Source organism: Mustela nivalis (assembly GCF_964662115.1).
Source record: "Mustela nivalis genome assembly, chromosome: 10".
NCBI lineage: Eukaryota > Metazoa > Chordata > Mammalia > Carnivora > Mustelidae > Mustela > Mustela nivalis.
Window position 1 is genome coordinate 45,425,202 of NC_139029.1, and position 16,518 is coordinate 45,441,719.

Sequence of the window (16,518 nt, forward strand, 5' to 3'; positions counted from 1 at the left end):
GTTGTGTGATCCTGGGTTACCCCATCTCTTTGGACCTCAGTTTTCTGACATGTGAAATGGATCCAATCTAAAAGAGAGGAGGAAATTTAACATACCCTGAACTCTAAGTACGCAGATCATTCCATACACTCTTACCAGTTACTGCATTTAAACTTCGCATTGATGAGAGAGATCTGTAGGTTTCAGTCAACAGATGGGGAAACTGCACAGAGGGAAGTGACTTGTCTAGTGGAGCAGGATTTGGACTCGGGGTTGTCATCACTTGGGTTATTTCCAGTAAGCCCATGTCTCGAAGAAGATAAGTGTAAAAAGTGTTTTTGTGAAGTATCAAGGGTAATAAAGTGCAAAGACTCTCAGTCCCGAATTAACATAGGAATTTAGAAATTACCAGAAGTGATACTCTATGAAGAAACAGGCTTTTTCAGGGTTTTTCCCACTGCTCAGCTGCCTACTCAGTCCTTAATCTGTTTATTTTGTAGGCAGTCAAGTGCTGGTTTTTTGAAGTGACTCTTGAAACAATAGCAGCCTGGGGTCGTGAAAAAAATCCTGGACTAGGGAATGTGAGACTGTCTGGTTCCAGCTGTGGCCATGGGAACAATCACTTGCCTATGTCTTCAGTAAAATAAGGGACTGCGCTAGAGGTGATGGCCAAGATCCATGTAGCTAAGGCACTTTCAGGAACTCAGGGGAGCCGAAGGAGAGTGAAGTCTGACACTCCAACAGCTCCCATTCTGGCCTGGGGCAGAATGCACTTGGGGAAAGCCAGCCTACACCTTCCCACTCCCCTCCTTACGCCTCATTTGAACTAGAGGGGACTTTGGAGGATAGGTGGGGGCAGCTGAAGGGAGTGTGTGTTTATATACTTAGGGATGCACCTCAGGCTGGGAAGGCCACAGCTGAAAGCCACATCTCCAGTTCTTAACTGGTGTTTCAGTCTTTGAGTGGTAGGCATAAACCACAGAGTCGAGTAGGAGTAGGGAGGAGGAGAAAGAGGTGGGTTCCAGGGGAGGAAACAGTAGTCCTGCAGTTAGCCCTCGGGTGTACCAACCACTCCCTCCTTTGTGTACACCCACTGTTGAATCAATTTCCCAGTAATTGCTGAAACATGTTTACCTGTAGACTACCCAACAGTGACCTTCTAACACACTCCACATCCATGAACGGGAAGGAGTAAAAATGAGGACAGGAGCTTGAAGGAGACAGGTTGCTGGTTTTACACTTGAACTTAGCCAGGAGGCGGGAGCGACAGGTTGCCAGTTTTTACAGCTAATAGGAAGTAAAAATTTTAAAAGCATATTACTAGTGAAATTTTAGGAAAACAACTTGGGTGTGTGCTCCCCCCTACCTCCCCCCCCACACACGGGGTAGGACCCACTACAGACTAGCTGTAACTACATGGGAAAGTCCTTTAACCTGTCTGGCAAGCCAGGGTACTTTGACATGAAGTAAATCGCCAGGGGCTATATGGGAATAATACCACTACTTCCAAGCAGGGCTAGGAGTCAAAGAAGACACAGTTTCTGAAACAAAGGTGGTGCTTTTTTTCTCCACTGGAGAGCCTTTAGAGAACCAAAAGCTGGTCCCCTTTCCCTACAATAGCATCTAGTTCTAGCCTCCCCCACCCTCCCTCCCCCACTCTGGAGGAAGCTTCCAAACAATCCTACTTAGAAAGATCAGTATTTATACCAGCCTGTATAAGGCATCTCAGAAAACACCAGAGTGGCAAAATGAAATGCCTACTCCTGCAAGAAAAAAAAAAGAAAAAGTGTTAGAATTTGAAATAAGAAATCTTGAGTCTTGGGAACTGAGGAAACCCAAATGACAGAAATCTGGAGCGAGTTTTCACAAACTTCATCTTTTGGTTTGTGCCTTTTCCGTATTTTATTAAATTCGTGTTTTTTTAAAAAAAAATCACAGCAGCATTATCAAAGACAAAATATGTACAAACATTTTACAAAAGAAACATTACTAATACCAGCTATACCAAGGGCAGGCTGAGGAGCAAACTCTGGGTTTCCAGGGCACAGTCCGCCCTCAAACAAAGAATCTCAAATGTGTTCGGGCGGCTGAAACAGGCTTCTTTCCCGGTGACCAGCAGATGTGGTTGGTCGTACAAACCACGGCAACAGCGGGTACTACGCGGGCTCAGTGGGCAAACTCCTCTCCTCACCAGCACGGCCAGGATCCTGGTGGAGCTAACCACGTAACTTAACCCAAGACAGTAAAAAGCGCTGTCCTCCCTCCCCCCATCGAAGCGCTTGCAAGCCTCCACCGTCCATGGCAAAGCCGGCCGCAGCGTCACACCAACAGGTGATTCTCATACGTAACCCTGCGCCGAACTTCGCTGAACTCTTGAGTCAGGCTTCTTGTCGGACCGAAAGGGAAGGAATTTTAGAAATGCCTCCTCTGAAGCCAGAAGTCAGAAGGAGAGGTGACCCTGATTAAACCCAATGGGGGTGGGGAGAGGCAGGAATTTGGAAAGAGCAAGGTCCCCTCTGGGCCAAGAGTCAAGGCGAGCGGCTCTCTTCGGGCTGGGGCCGGGCTGCAATCCGGTGGCCCACCCCACCCCCCTGCCCCGCTGGGACCTACAAGCTCGGCTCCTTTCTCAGCTCCCCCAGCTCCTTGACCTCCACCTTCCTGTACTTCCCCGACTTCCTCCGGTTGGTGATCACCAGGACGGCCACGCCGGCGACGAGGGCCACCACGACCACCACGATGACGGCGATGAGGCCGGCCGTGAGGCGCTTCATGGAGAACTGGGGGGGCTTCTCGTCCAGGTAGTAGATGAGCGTGCGCTCCACCAGCAGCGGCTCGCCGCGCACGCGCACGTCCAGGCCGCCGGGGCCGGGGAACAGCGACTCGCCCTTGACGTCCCTCTCGAAGTAGTAGGCGGCGTCCGCGATGTCCACGTCGCCGGGGCCCTTCTCGGTGGCGTTCTGCCGCAGCTCGATCTGGATGGTGGGCCGCTCGTAGTGCACGGCAGCCACGAACCTGGGGTGCAGCCGGTAGCGCTCGCGGAAGAGCCGCCGCAGCTCGGCGTCCAAGTCCGAGTGGTTGAAGGCGCGGGCGGCCGGGCGGTGGCGCAGGTCGATGAGGATGTGGTGGGTGCGCACCAGCTCGTCGCAGCGCAGGCTCAGGTCGCCCTTGTCGGTGCGACGCACGCCCACCGAGTTCACGCACCAGCACACCGACGTCTGGTTGCACTGGCGGGCCTTGAAGCGGCCCTCGTGGTCGCAGTCGGGGTCGTACAGGCCGTCGTTGTCCAAGAGCGCGTGCTCGCTGGGCCGCACGAGTGCGCGGCCGCTCTTGGGGGCCCTCATGCGCGCCTTGAGCAGCAAGCACTTGGAGGTCAGCGTGGAGCAGTCCACCGGGAAGTCCAAGCCGAGCACGCGGCACTGGCAGCGGCCGCCGGGGCCGTCCGCGCGGCACAGGGTCATCTTATTGGTGGCGCACGTGCAGTTGTCCTTTGCGGCCGCAGGGCCGATCGCCGCCACCAGGAGCAGCAACAGCAGCGGCAGCGGGGGCGACGGCAGCGCGAGGCCCGAACCCCGGGCCATGGTGGGGCCGCGGAGCGCAGACGGGACGCGTGCGGACCAGGCGCTGGGGACTCTGCGGGGATCCAGCTCCGCACTGGGACGGTCTCGGGCTTCTGCCGCTGGCCGCTCCCTTCCGCTCTTATACTCCGCCGGACCTGCCGGGCTGGTTGGGCGGACTCACCCTCTGGTATTTGGGTGACACATCCCGCGGCCCCCGCCCCGTCACCGTCCCACGGAAGGCACAGCCCGCCCTGTGCCGCCCGCGATAGGATCGGAGGAGCGGAGGCTGCTCCCGCCTCCTCCAGACCGAAAGCCCGGGAGAGGAAAACCGATACTCACCTGCGGGCTGCGGGACCCCGCCCCGCCCCCGGCCCGCCCTGGCCTCACCTGGGGAGGAGCAGCCATCCCAGCCGCCCCCAGCCGGAGGACGGCGGGTGGCCTGGCTGCTCTCCTGAACAGGAATTCTTAAGAATTTGTTTAAAAAGTAAGGCGCAGGAGATCGCCAGCCTTTTGTCCCCTAACTCCTCCCTTCCCAACCCCTATTCATAACCTACCACCCAGTTCTCCCAGTAGCCGTCGGTTAGTTTAGAATTCACAGGCATTATCTCAGCCTCGCCTCAGTCCTGACAGGTATGTACAATCTTTCAGACCCATTTTATAGGCGATGCAGTTGAGGCTGAGACTTAAAGGCACCCAGCCATCAATATCCTCAAATTCTTCGGAGGAGTCTTTGGTATTCTGCCTAGTGATTGTGAAACCTTAAATCAGTGTTTATGGAAACAGAGTGGTGCAGAGTCGGAAGAAAGGGAGCAGTGTTACCATATCATGAGTAAAACCCAGGTGTCCCGGAATCCAGTGTGTCAGAAGTTCTGTTAAACACAGTTTTCCTCTACACACACACACACACAAACATAATATTCATACATGTAGTCAGAGTAGGGAGACAAAAAGGAACTAGTTCTTCAGAAGAACAAGTAACATTACAAGGGGTTCTTTGTATACGTTGATTCTGAAAGAGTAAGTCGCTTTTCTTTTTCTGTGCCCAGATAAGTAGCTGAACCACTGCAAAGAAGAAATGGATGGGCCTGTGGGAAATAGCTGGTCTGCCTCTTCGTGGCTACTTTAATGGGATGGCGGGGTTGCAATCTCTTTTTTGAATCATTGAGAAAGTCCTGGGTTTCAACGCTGTGGTAAAATTAACAATAATTAGCAAGCTATAATTATTCCCAGCTCCTTCGTTCAAAGCACATTTTATATGTTCAGCATTTAATGAACACCAGCAGTAGTACAAGGGTGTTGTTTAACACATGAAAGCCACCTAGCCTCTATCCCATTAATTTTCGAGTAATTCCTGAGGCGGGTAGGTGGAAATACATCATTCTCCCTTTACAGGTAGAGAAAGCAGAGTCATGTGAGGGCAATTTCTTCCCCACAAGCACCAGGTATTGTGGGCATGCTCCCCTGCTCTCTACTCCCGCTGTCTCTGTTCAGCTCCTTGAACCAAAAACCTAGTCAGATTCCAGTTTCTTTCCCCCTCTCCAACACCCAGTCTATCCTGTGTCAGAGAAGGCTTTCCTTCTTTCTTTCTTTCTTTTTTTTTTTTAAGCTTATTTATTTATTTATTTATTTGACAGTCAGAGATCACAAGTAGGTAAAGAGGCAGGCAGAGAGAGGAGGAAGCAGGCTCCCTGCTGAGTAGAGAGACCGAGGTAGGGCTGGATCCCAGGACCTGGGGATCATGACCTGAGCTGAAGGCAGAGGCTTTAACCCACTGAACCACCCAGGCACCCCCAGAGAAGGCTTTCTAAATCACAAATCTGTGTTGATCTCTGCTGAGAGCCTAGTGGGAGGTGCTTGTGGCGCTTGGAATAGAATTCACACTTTTTAAGTTAGCAAACAAGATGGTGTATGGCCTTGAGCAAGGTGCTTCTCTGTGCCTTAATGTCCTCATCTGTTAAATGGGGATAATAAAAGTACCTACTAACTAGGTAGGTGTGAGAATTAATGTAGATAAACAGCTTAGAAGAGTGTCTGTTCTAACAGTAGCTGCGCTTAGTAAACATGGATAGGTGTTAGCGGCTGTCCTGGTCCCCAACACCACCGTGGTTATATTCATCTTGCTCCTGCCAGTATCTCCAGTCTTCTCCACATTTTCAAGCCTTCGTGAAATCATGTACTGGGACTCTCCCCCTCATTTATTTAGTGCATTATTGTGCTATTTCTACTGAGCTCTTGGATCGCCCCCAGAAGCCTTACTTGATAGGCTCTGTCTATTGCACTGAGGGCTGTGCTCCTTCTCTGTGCTTTCCTAAATCCTGTAACATACCAGAACAGCAAAACTAACTTTTCTGGGCTTCTGTCCGCCCATCTGTAAAATGGAGATGATAGCATCTCTCTATTTCTTTTTTTTTTTTTTTAAGATTTTATTTATTTATTTGACAGACAAAGATCACAAGTAGGCAGAGAGGCAGGCAGAGAGAGAGAGAGAGGAGGAGGAAGCAGGCTCCCTGCTGAGCAGAAAGCCCTATGTGGGGCTCGATCCCAGGACTCTGAGATCATGACCTGAGCCAAAAGCAGAGACTTTAACCCACTGAACCCCCCAGGTGCCCTGCATCTCTCTATTTCATAAGGCATTCTGACAATCAAATCTAAAATAGATGAGACAGTAGATACCAAAGTTTTATAAACTGAAAGACACTGTAAAAATGTCAGGTTGCATTTTTATTTGTTAAAAACATATCCTGTCTTTTTAATTTTCCAGCTACTGACTAAGTAGCCCTAATCCTCTGCAAATGGCAGAGCTACCTGTCTGATATTCCAATGCATCGCAGGCTGACAGGAGGAAAGCTAATGGGGAAGGGTTCTCAGGGCTGGGGAATGTGTACAAAGGTGTCTTTGACTGCTTAGCTATTTAGGCTAGTGTTATGAAGTTTCCAAGCCTTGGCCTTTTTCAGCCATAGTAAGTGTTTGGGGGATGGGGATAAAGGGAGCCTATTCTCAATGTCCTCTGTGGAAGTCAGAGTGACCCCCCCCCCTTCTCTTTCTTAATTTCTGTGGTGAGCCAGGCTTTCCCCAACAGACACACAAACATGATGAGTTTTTTGTTTTGGTTTTTCTTTTTTATAGATTCTTTTGGGAGTTAGTTGGGAAATACTTTAATTATTTTTTCTAAGTAGGCTCTATGCCCAGTGTGGGACTTGAACTCCTAACCCCAAGATCAAGAGTCCCATGCTCTATTGACTGAGCCAATCAGGTGCCCTTATGGGTTTATTAACTAAGTACAGCCTCAGCTCTGATTCTCCCTTCTCGCTTCATCCTTTTCCTGACAAGGTCTGCAAAATACCACGCGTTAGCTTTAGCTCTTTGTATTTTTTTTTTTTAATTTAATTTTAACTTTCAAGTATTTAACAAAGGCATTCCATGAACTCAGGTTTGTCAAATGTCTATGGGGGACAGGAACCATATCTGAGCACTACTGAGCCCCAGCACCAGCATTTATTAGGGGCTCAGTAATGCTTATTGGGTTAATTAACTGTGGGATGTGCCGCGAATGTCAGAGGATCAATACACATTCCCAGGAGTGTTCATGGTGGCCATTTCAGTTCTTCTCTGCAAGTCCAATTCTCATCATCGACCCCTGCCACAAACCTCTATCCTACTGTACCCTAACCCAACCTCCAAACACCCAGTTTCAAGGAGGATTGAGTAATGCTAAACTGACTGTTACTTTTGCTTTTATGCACGATCCCGAACTTTTACCGGCCAGTAGCCATAGGGAGTCGGGATACAGGCTGATGGGTCTGTGAGCTGACAGGGATTCAGAGAAACATTGTCCAGTGCAGCTAAAGGAAAACGGGATCTAGTAAGACTTAGGCTCCCATCCTGGCTTCACGTCACTCACTGGCTGTGTGATTTTGAATAAGTTACTTCACCCCTCAATTTCTTTAATTATAAAATGGGGGGGGGGGTGTAATAATATCTACATTTCCCCAGAACCTGTGAAAAGGATGACTTCCTGCCTTGTTATTATGAACACATTCTTCCCCAACTGAACTTCAACTTCATGTCTCCTTGTGCCCTGTTTTCTTTTTCATTTTTTAAAAAAGATTTTATTTATTTACTTGACAGAGATCACAAGTAGGCAGAAAGGCAGGCAGAGAGAAAGGAGGAATCAGGCTCCCTGCTGAGCAGAGAGCCTGATGCAGGGCTTGATCCCAGCACCCTGGGATCATGACCTGAGCCAAAGGCAAAGGCTTTAACCCGCCGAGCCACCCACGTGCCCCTTGCACCCTGTTTTCTAAGCTGGTGTTGACAATCTGACTTTTCTCTGTGCAAGACCAATACCAGCTCATCAGTTTTCTATTTCAGGGTGTGATTTATAAAAACAAAACTGTATTTGATTAATAAAAAAAAATACTTACCATCTATAATTATTTTTAATGATTCGAGATAAAAAATGTAAAATGCCCAACACAGTGTATGGCATACACTAGGGAGAATTCATCTCAGTTATTATTATCAACTGTCTCAGGGGCGTGAGGATGCCTGGGGATCATTATAGGTTCCTGCGCAAAGCTGGTGATTGTGGGGATTGCTGAAGACCTGCCCCAGAGGCTGTGTGCAAGGGAGGGGAGCTGCCCCTGAGCCCTTGTCGTCCTGACCCCCAGGATGCAGGAACAAGGAGATTATCTAGTTGCAGATCAGGCTTTAGCATTTCTATGCTCATCATCTGCTGAAAGCCCTACAGCACCCTTGGAGAGTGGGCAGGGAAGACATTATCCCTATTTCACAGATGTGGAAACAGAGGCCTTGGGAGGACAAGGGAAGGAATGGCTCATGGTCACAAGCTTATAAGTGGTGAGGTCAGGCCTAGAATTCGGGTCTCCTGACACCACCTGTACATACAAATTAAAAAGGTGGAAGAGAATCAAAGGGGTCAAGAGGTTAGAGTCTCATCTGAGGTTCCTCGGATTTTCTTTTTCTTTCTTTCTCTTAGTTATACACATTTTTTTTTTTAGAAAGTTCAGGTTTTGTGAAAAGCAAAAAACCTAGCTACTTGCATAGGGCACAACAGTGATCCCACACCCGAAACCCTAAGACTCATGCCATTACCCACCAGTTCCTCCACATTGGAGTGGACACCTTCCTTGCTATCTGCCTTGCTGGGATGAAGCAGCCCGCATTTGCATTCTGCCCTGCCAGGCCACAGGCAGCACCTTCTGCTTGGTTTACTCTTGTAGAACGGAGATGATGTTGCCTATGAGCGACATGGTGGGGATTCTGCAGTGTAATGTCTGTGAAGCTGCTCAGGCCAGGTTAGGAAGACCGCTCAGTCCTCTTTTTGGCCTGACCACAATCAGCTCTGTTCTCTGTCAGGAGCGGCTACTGAGGCAAGGGGCAATTCCGGAAGGCCAGTCAGGGTTTCCCCTCCTTCTGAGAGACAGCTTGGAGGGCTGGAGGAAGCAGGTGATGCTTCAGTCAGAATGCAGAAAATGCAGACAGAGAAGTGGGCTGTGGTGATTGTTAGCTCAGGATGGGGGAAGAAAGCCCCAAGAAACCATAGGAAGAATGGGAAGTCAGTGCAGGGCTTAGGGAGCAGGGGTGCAGACCACAGAATAGATAAAACATACATGATTCTAGCTTTAATGTTTCATTTCTTTAAAAATGTTAAAAAAAAAAAAAAGCATTGCCAAGTAGTAGAATTCAAAAGAACCTGGAGATAAGGTACACCCTCTATATTTTCATGTTTATTGTTATTGAAATGTTGATTAATTTTTTTAAAATAAGTCAATCCCTCAAATTAAATTTTAGGAAAATATTTGAGGTAAAATTTCTGTTTTTGCTTCAAATTATCTTATTTTCCCATTTCCATAGTTTCTGTTATTAATATGAACTGCCATTTTTTGATCACCAACCTTGTGCCAGGCACTTTATAAATAAATTCCCTAAAATCCTTCCAGCATCTCTACAAAAATAATTATTCTTGTCCCCATTTGCCAGATGGGGAAGCTGAGGCTTAAGGTCACACTCCTAGGACTCAATGGAGGAGGGCCTTGAAGCCAGCTCTGGTGACAGGGGCATTTACACTTTCCTGACACAGTTTAGTGTCTTGATGAAGAGTCTTGAATGAGTAAGAGTAGAAGGAAGACATAAGAATGGTACACTGGGTGTGGTTTGGGCGGGGTTTGGGTCTGGGAGGCCTCAGGAATGGAATGTCTAATCTTTTCACTTTTCTGGAAAGACAATAGTTTCTCTGTTGTGTGGTCATTTGGGTGCGGCCTTACTGTGTTTATTCCAGAGGTTTGCTGTGACATCTGTGATGCTGATTGGCTTTTGTAGTCCATCAGGATTTGAAAAGTGACTGTGGGCGTCACCGGAAGAGTGTGTGTCATTGTTTCATTTCAGTATCTCCTACCTATGAACTTCCCTTCGTGATCTTGTCAGGGTCTCCTCAGGAGTTGTAAACCATTTAACTGGCTCCCTCCCCTCACATCTGGGCTCTTTGCCCTGAGGTAACTGGCTTCTTTTCCAAGGGTTTTACACTCAGGGTAAAAGCCGATAAAACACCCAAGAACTGTGTAGTTACTTTGTAGTTAATCTCACTGGCTCTTGGGAGCGTTGTTTCCGGAGAGATTTGGCAGCAAATGAGGAGAGATTGGGAAACCTTGTCACAACATTCCGGAGGCAGCCACGTTTCTCCAACCCCACATTTGTGAGTCATGGTGCTTCCTTTCCCAGAGTGAGCCAGCCGAGGTGTGAGGCTCCCATGAGGGGGTATGGAGGTGTTGCTGTTTCTGGGAGCTTCCAGTCCTTTCAAGGTGAGGACAGTGGTGACAGGCCTCAAATGTGCAGCTACCCCTTCCAGACCAGCCTGCCTGTTTTGGGCAGTCCTGGTCCAAGGGATGCACCTTAGGGGTATTGAGAAGGACATCACAGGTCATTGACCTCCCTCTCCCACCCAAAGAGTGGGTTCTGTCTCCAAGTCCCGTAACAGGGCCTTACGCACTGCTGCGGTGCTGAAACAACCATCTTCCCCACCAGACACTCTGGCCTAGTCCCAACCAACTCCGTAAGGCTCCTCAAAATATTCAGGGAAATTCTGGGCCTCTGTAATCTTCCCACACTCTGAATTTCCATCTGTAGAGCAACACCAAGGAAGCGATGTTCACCTTCCCCTCAGTGGCTCCTCAGGGATGGATCTGAAGCCAGCTCTCTGGTCCCCCAGCTCTCCTCTCCAGTCCTTCCCGCCTCTTTTCTTGCCTTTCTCTAGTGAAACCTCCCTTTGTCCTCATCCTTCCTCCTCTGCCAATCTCACACGCTGGGTTGTGGCGTTGTTTCTGTCAGTGACCCCATTCAACACATGATGTTACGGAACGAGGCAGTGTGGGGAGATCCTAGTCGAGGATCCTCCTGGAAGATCTGAAGGAGAGTTTGTTCCTGGTGTCCTGCTTCTCTTCTCTGCCTGGGAAGGTAGGTGTAACCCAAACCATCCCTTACCTGTCTACTCATTCCCTCTGTTCCCATCTGAGCAATATTCGTAATATCTACAAATTCTGGTCTCTAACAGAATTAGACAAGAGATAGCCTGTTTTCCTGTGTTTGTTTTTCTAAGCAAGCTTTTCAGAAGAGCTCTTTCGGGGCAGCTGGATGGCTCAGTGGGTTAAACCCTCTGCCTTCGGCTCAGGTCATGGTCTCAGGGTCCTGGGATCGAGCTCTGCATTGGGCTCTCTGCTCTGCGGGGAGCCTGCTTCCCCCTCTCCCTCTGCCTGCTTCTCTGCCTACTTGTGATCGCTCTCTCTCTCTGTCAAATAAATAAATAGATGTCTTAAAAAAGAAGAAAAGAAGAAAAGAAGGAGGAGGGGGGGAGGACGAGGGGGAGGAGAAAAATTTGCTGAGAGCCTGTTATGGCCCCGCTGCTCAACATGGCTTATCTTTCACCTTACATCATCCAAACGAGGGATGTTCTGTTATTCTTACCCTACAAATAAGAAACCCATGCAGAAGGACCCTTGCCCAGGAATGTTTGGCCAGTAAATGGCAGGGCTGGAATTCACACTCATTCCTGTCTGGCTCTGAGATTCTCTTCTTTCTGACACCGTGCTGCTACAGACCATGTTCATCTCCCCAGCCCAAATGTTTTAACCTCCACCACACCTTCCTACAAATTCACTCCTCTACAAGTTCAAACTACGCCGCAACTTCTTTTTCTTCTACAGATGCTGAATCAGAACATCAAAATAGTCTCTCAACTGAAGCCAAGTAAAGGTACGGCTTTGATTTTATAGGACAACTTACAGTTTTGCTCCCTGACATCTTGATTGAACTCACCCTTTCGGGGAAGCAGACGAGGCATGATATACACCATGTGGATGGAAAAAAAAAAAAAAAAACCCAGTTAAGTGCAGGGTAATGGCTCATCCAGCTTCAAAGCAGGTCAGAACCTTCCAGACTTCCCAGCAGTAGATGCTTTCCTCAGCTCCTGTGTTGCCCTTCCAGGGGCACGAGCATCTCAACCCTCTCCTGGGCTGTGATTTTCCCGCTGCTCTTCCCAGCCTCTGAGGCTGTTTATTTCTAGATGTTTCCAGACCCATCAGCCCAAGGAGCCGGCCATACAGAGGGGCTTGGATTCCTACCCTCAGTAGCTCTGAGTCACTAGACGGAAGTAGAAGCGAGAAGGAGTAGGAGAGAAGGAAAGTTCAGAAGTCTGGGGAGAACGGGAAGGAGGGAGAAAGAGGCTTCATTGTTCTCAAACGTGGGGATGTCTGGGTCCAAGACAGAGGGCCAGGAAGCCCCCGTTGTTCCTCTGGCCTCTGTGGGATGCAAGAGATGGGACTCATTCTTTGGATTCATGTGGGAAGTCCTGGCTCTGTCAGCGAAACGTCAGCTATAACCTTTCAAACCATGGCGATGGGAAAATGAAGACTGCCTTCTGAAACTTCTCCATGAACACAGAAGGCTGTCGACTGGAAAGCAAGGGAGAGCCAGCAGAACTAATCCGCTTGCCACTGTGTGCCTCCTCTCCCCACCCGCCCGACTGGGTTCTCTTACGCCCCTTCACCCTCCATTTGTCCAGCTACCAGGCATGACTTGTTCATTTTAAAAGCTCACAGAGGGTCTGCCTTGTGCCGGGCCTGGACCTGGCCACGGGACTACAGGGCCAATAGCACCTGACCCCTGACCCTGAGCAGCTCACAGCCCATGCAACGACGACCATCTAGTCGGGGCTCAGTACATATTTGTTGAACAGATAATTACAATGAAGAGTTATAAAGTACAGTTCCTGCCCTCCCCACTCACGTGGGTTATTCACCTCTTTACACAATACACCAGCAGAAAAACCTCACTGGTTCTTAAGTGTGTCTTTTTTTTTTTCCTTTCTCATTTTTCTCAGTGATGAGTACAAAGAGCTTTGGGGGTGAGGGTTGGGGAAAAACACAACCCAATAGGTAACATATACAGAAAATATGACTGAAATAAAGACCATTTGAGTAGGAAAAGATAGCCTAAGAAGATACCACTTGTTGGAAGAGATTATGCTGAGTGAAATAAGTCAAGCAGAGAGAGTCAATTATCATATGGTTTCACTTATTTGTGGAGCATAAGAAATAACACAGAGGACATTGGGAGATGGAGAGGAGAAGGGAGTTGGGACAAATTGGAGGGGGAGATGAACCATGAGAGACTATGGACTCTGAAAAACAATCTGAGGGTTTTGAAGGAGCAGGGGGGTGGGATGTTGGAGGAGCCAGGTGGTGGGTATTAAGGAGGGCACGGATTGCATGGAGCACTGGGTGTGGTGCATAAACAATTCTGTTACGCTATAAAGAAATTAAAAAAAAAAAAAAAAAAAGAAGATACCACTTGAGGGACAAAACTGACAGCCCAAATGGGAAACAGCAAAGCACATTACAGCTAGAAATGACTCTCCAAGAAAGCTAGCCCAGGAGTTCTGTGGTGTTCAAGTCATGGAATCCATTGCTGAGGGGTGGGGGGAGGGTGACTGGGATTCTCTCGAGTAAATGTGACTGTGTGGACACACGAACATTTACACGGAACTCATGAATCTTGACTGGGTTTCCAGGGGAGGCATCTGGGAGCCTCTGGAGTCTATTTATCTCAAGAACCCTCCCACCCCCAAGTTAGAATCTCTGATGCTGTTCAGTGCCTTCTCCTCATTCAGTGGAGACAGCGATGACTTCTTTGAGGTCACAAACTCAGTTCGTGAAAACATCTGCTTGGTTTTAAGGAGCTCAGAAGCCGGTTACTTGGGTTCAAATCCTGATCTTACCATTTATCAGCTACTGATTTTTAGGAAAACACTTAACTTCTCTAAGCCTCTTGTTTTCTCATCTGTAAAACGGAGGTAATAGTAACATACTTGTGAGGTTATTGTGAGGATTGGGAGTGCATCTATGTGAAGAACTTTGAGCAGAGGTAGGCAAGCTTTTTGTAGGTCGCAAGATAGTCAATAATTTTTTTTTTTAAGATTTTATTTATTTATTTGACAGACGGAGATCACAAGCAGGCACGCAGATAGAGAGAAGGAAGCAGGCTCCCTGCTGAGCAGAGAGCCCGATGCAGGGCTTGATCCCAGGACTCTGAGATCATGACCTGAGCCGAAGGCAGAGGCTTCAACCCACTGAGCCACCCAGGTGCCCCAAGATAGTCAATAATGTAAACTTTGTTGGGTAAGGAGCAAAATTCACAGCTATTGTGGCATCCTAAGAGAATTATTTAAAAATGTAAAATACATTCTTAATGCTCGACTGCATAAAAACAGGCAGTCATACAAAAATGGGATTTGGCCCTTGGTTCGTAGTTTCCAGACCCTTAGACTAGAGCAGCCTGTGGCCCGCCGTACATTTTCAGTAAGTGTTACTTTCTACTTTCCCAAACCAGGACTTTTTCAAATGCCCGATTTACCTTCAGGTGGCTTAAATCACAACAGGAAACAAGGTGCCGGCTGCCCAACTCAGCAAACCTGTTTGTTACAAATAAGTCGACGTTGCCAAGGTGCATGGAGCCTCCCTGGTGCAGAGGCCTTCCCATCCACGTCCGGCTTGAGTGGGCGAAGTGGCAAAAGCTCTAATTATGTTCGGGGAAGCTTCAAGTCCGAAGCAGCAAACATCACAGGTCAGAGACCGCTGGGAGGGGCTGGGATGGGGACCACAGGCCTTGGTTTCTGGGTCGGGACAGAGCCACAGGGAGGAGACAGGGCTGATCCCAGAGCTCCCTGTGTTCTGGGCTCCCGGGTATTGGGAAAGCTCTGACTCTTGTCCCTAGAGGAGGCCAGTTCTGCCGGTTCAGCCACTTTCTGCCCCTACCTACCCTACTTTAGAGGATCTCTGACAGTGGAAACTCCAGACACAAGTGCAGCCACATGTCTGAGGTAGAGGGGCCCCCACCATCTATTTGCCACCACTGAATTTTTTTTTTAAAGATTTTATTTATTTATTTGACAGAGAGAGATCACAGGTAGGCAGAGAGGCAGGCAGAGAGAGAGAGGAGGAAGCAGGCCCCCTGCTGAGAAGAGAGCCCGATGCGGGACTCGATCCCAGGACCCTGAGATCGTGACCTGAGCCGAAGGCAGCGGCTTAACCCACTGAGCCACCCAGGCGCCCCGCCACCACTGCATTTTACCGACGGACAAACAAAGGCCCAGGTTGGGGAAGTGACTTGCCAGAGATCAGATGGCAGACAGAGCTGCCCGGACATCAGACACCCAGGCTCCTGCCCTCCTGCCTTCCTGCTCGGTGCTTTTGCTTGAAATCATTCCTAAAATAAGTGAATTAATTAATAATGTGGTAAGTGTTTAAGGCACATACACAGCAAGCCTATCAGATAGAAACTACCACTGCTGGTGGAGAACCGAGGCCTGGAGAGGCGGAGGGCCTTACCCAGACTCACGTGGCAAGTGCACGCTGAGCACCTGCCTTCCAACCGCTTGTCTCCTCTACAGTCTGCATGTCTTCCACTGGAAAATGGGACGAACGTTAGACACAGCAACAGGGTTGTCATGTGGTATGGGGGAGATATCTCTTGCAGACACGCCACACTGTGCCTGGTACCTCGTAAGCACTCAATGCATGCTACCTCCCCTTCCCCTTCTCTCCCTTCACCCCTGCTCCATCCCAGAGAAATTGTCTTGAGTCATCCTTGAGCAGGAAAATAATAAGCAACATTTATTGAGCTCTCTGTGGTGTAGGCTAATGGAGTATCTAATTTAATCCTCACAAATACGCTCTGAATTAGGCACTATTATTAGCTCCACTTTACAGGTGAGGAAGTCAAGGCAGCAACTCGCTCAAGACCACACAGCTAGTAAGTGGTGGATTCAGGATCCAAAATCTGGTCTCTTTGAATCTCAAACCCATGCTCTTAAAGAGTCAAGGTTGCCTTGGCCCCGGAGTTGGCACTCCTATGCCAAGTGCATGGCTGGCAGACTGCCTGATGGAGCAGGACCAGGCAGGCCGCTTAATGAGGGGACTGACCTGGGGAAGGAATGAGGTCACATTCCAGGAGGCTGAGACAAGGCAGTCCACGCATCACTTCAAAAAACTTGTTCTCTTGGAAAAAAACTAGCAGGGTTGGATACCCATGCCAAATAAGAAAACTGGATGCACAAAAGAGATATCAGGACCTAGCAAAGGATTTAAATTTCCAGGACCATAGAACTAAAGGGAACCAGTCCTTTGAAATCCTGTGAGCCCAGACCCCCAAGCAGAAGCCATTGGCATCACCCTCCAAGGACACGTTCCTGCCCTGTCCCCTTCCCGTTGCCACTCCCAAACTCCAGAGAATCAAGTGGCCTTCCTTTCAGGCTTTCAGCCTTCTGTGTACGTGCCTTAAGCACTTAGCACATTATTAATTAATTCACTTATTTTAGGAATGTTTTTGAGCACCTACATTGTTCCGGGCGCTGTGCTAGGAGTAGTGCATAAGATCTGTCTATTCCCCCCATGGACTTGACTATCCATGAGGA

General features: G+C 48.7%; 1 protein-coding gene across 1 annotated transcript; it reads right to left on the reverse strand.

The window, feature by feature from the left end:
- Positions 1–1,856: 1,856 nt before the first annotated feature.
- TACSTD2 (tumor associated calcium signal transducer 2) lies at positions 1,857–3,696 on the reverse strand. Its single transcript, XM_082688126.1, has one exon. The coding sequence runs from the start codon at positions 3,555–3,557 to the stop codon at positions 2,586–2,588; it is 972 nt and encodes a 323-aa protein (XP_082544252.1). The 5' UTR covers positions 3,558–3,696; the 3' UTR covers positions 1,857–2,585.
- Between the last annotated feature and the right edge of the window lie 12,822 nt (positions 3,697–16,518).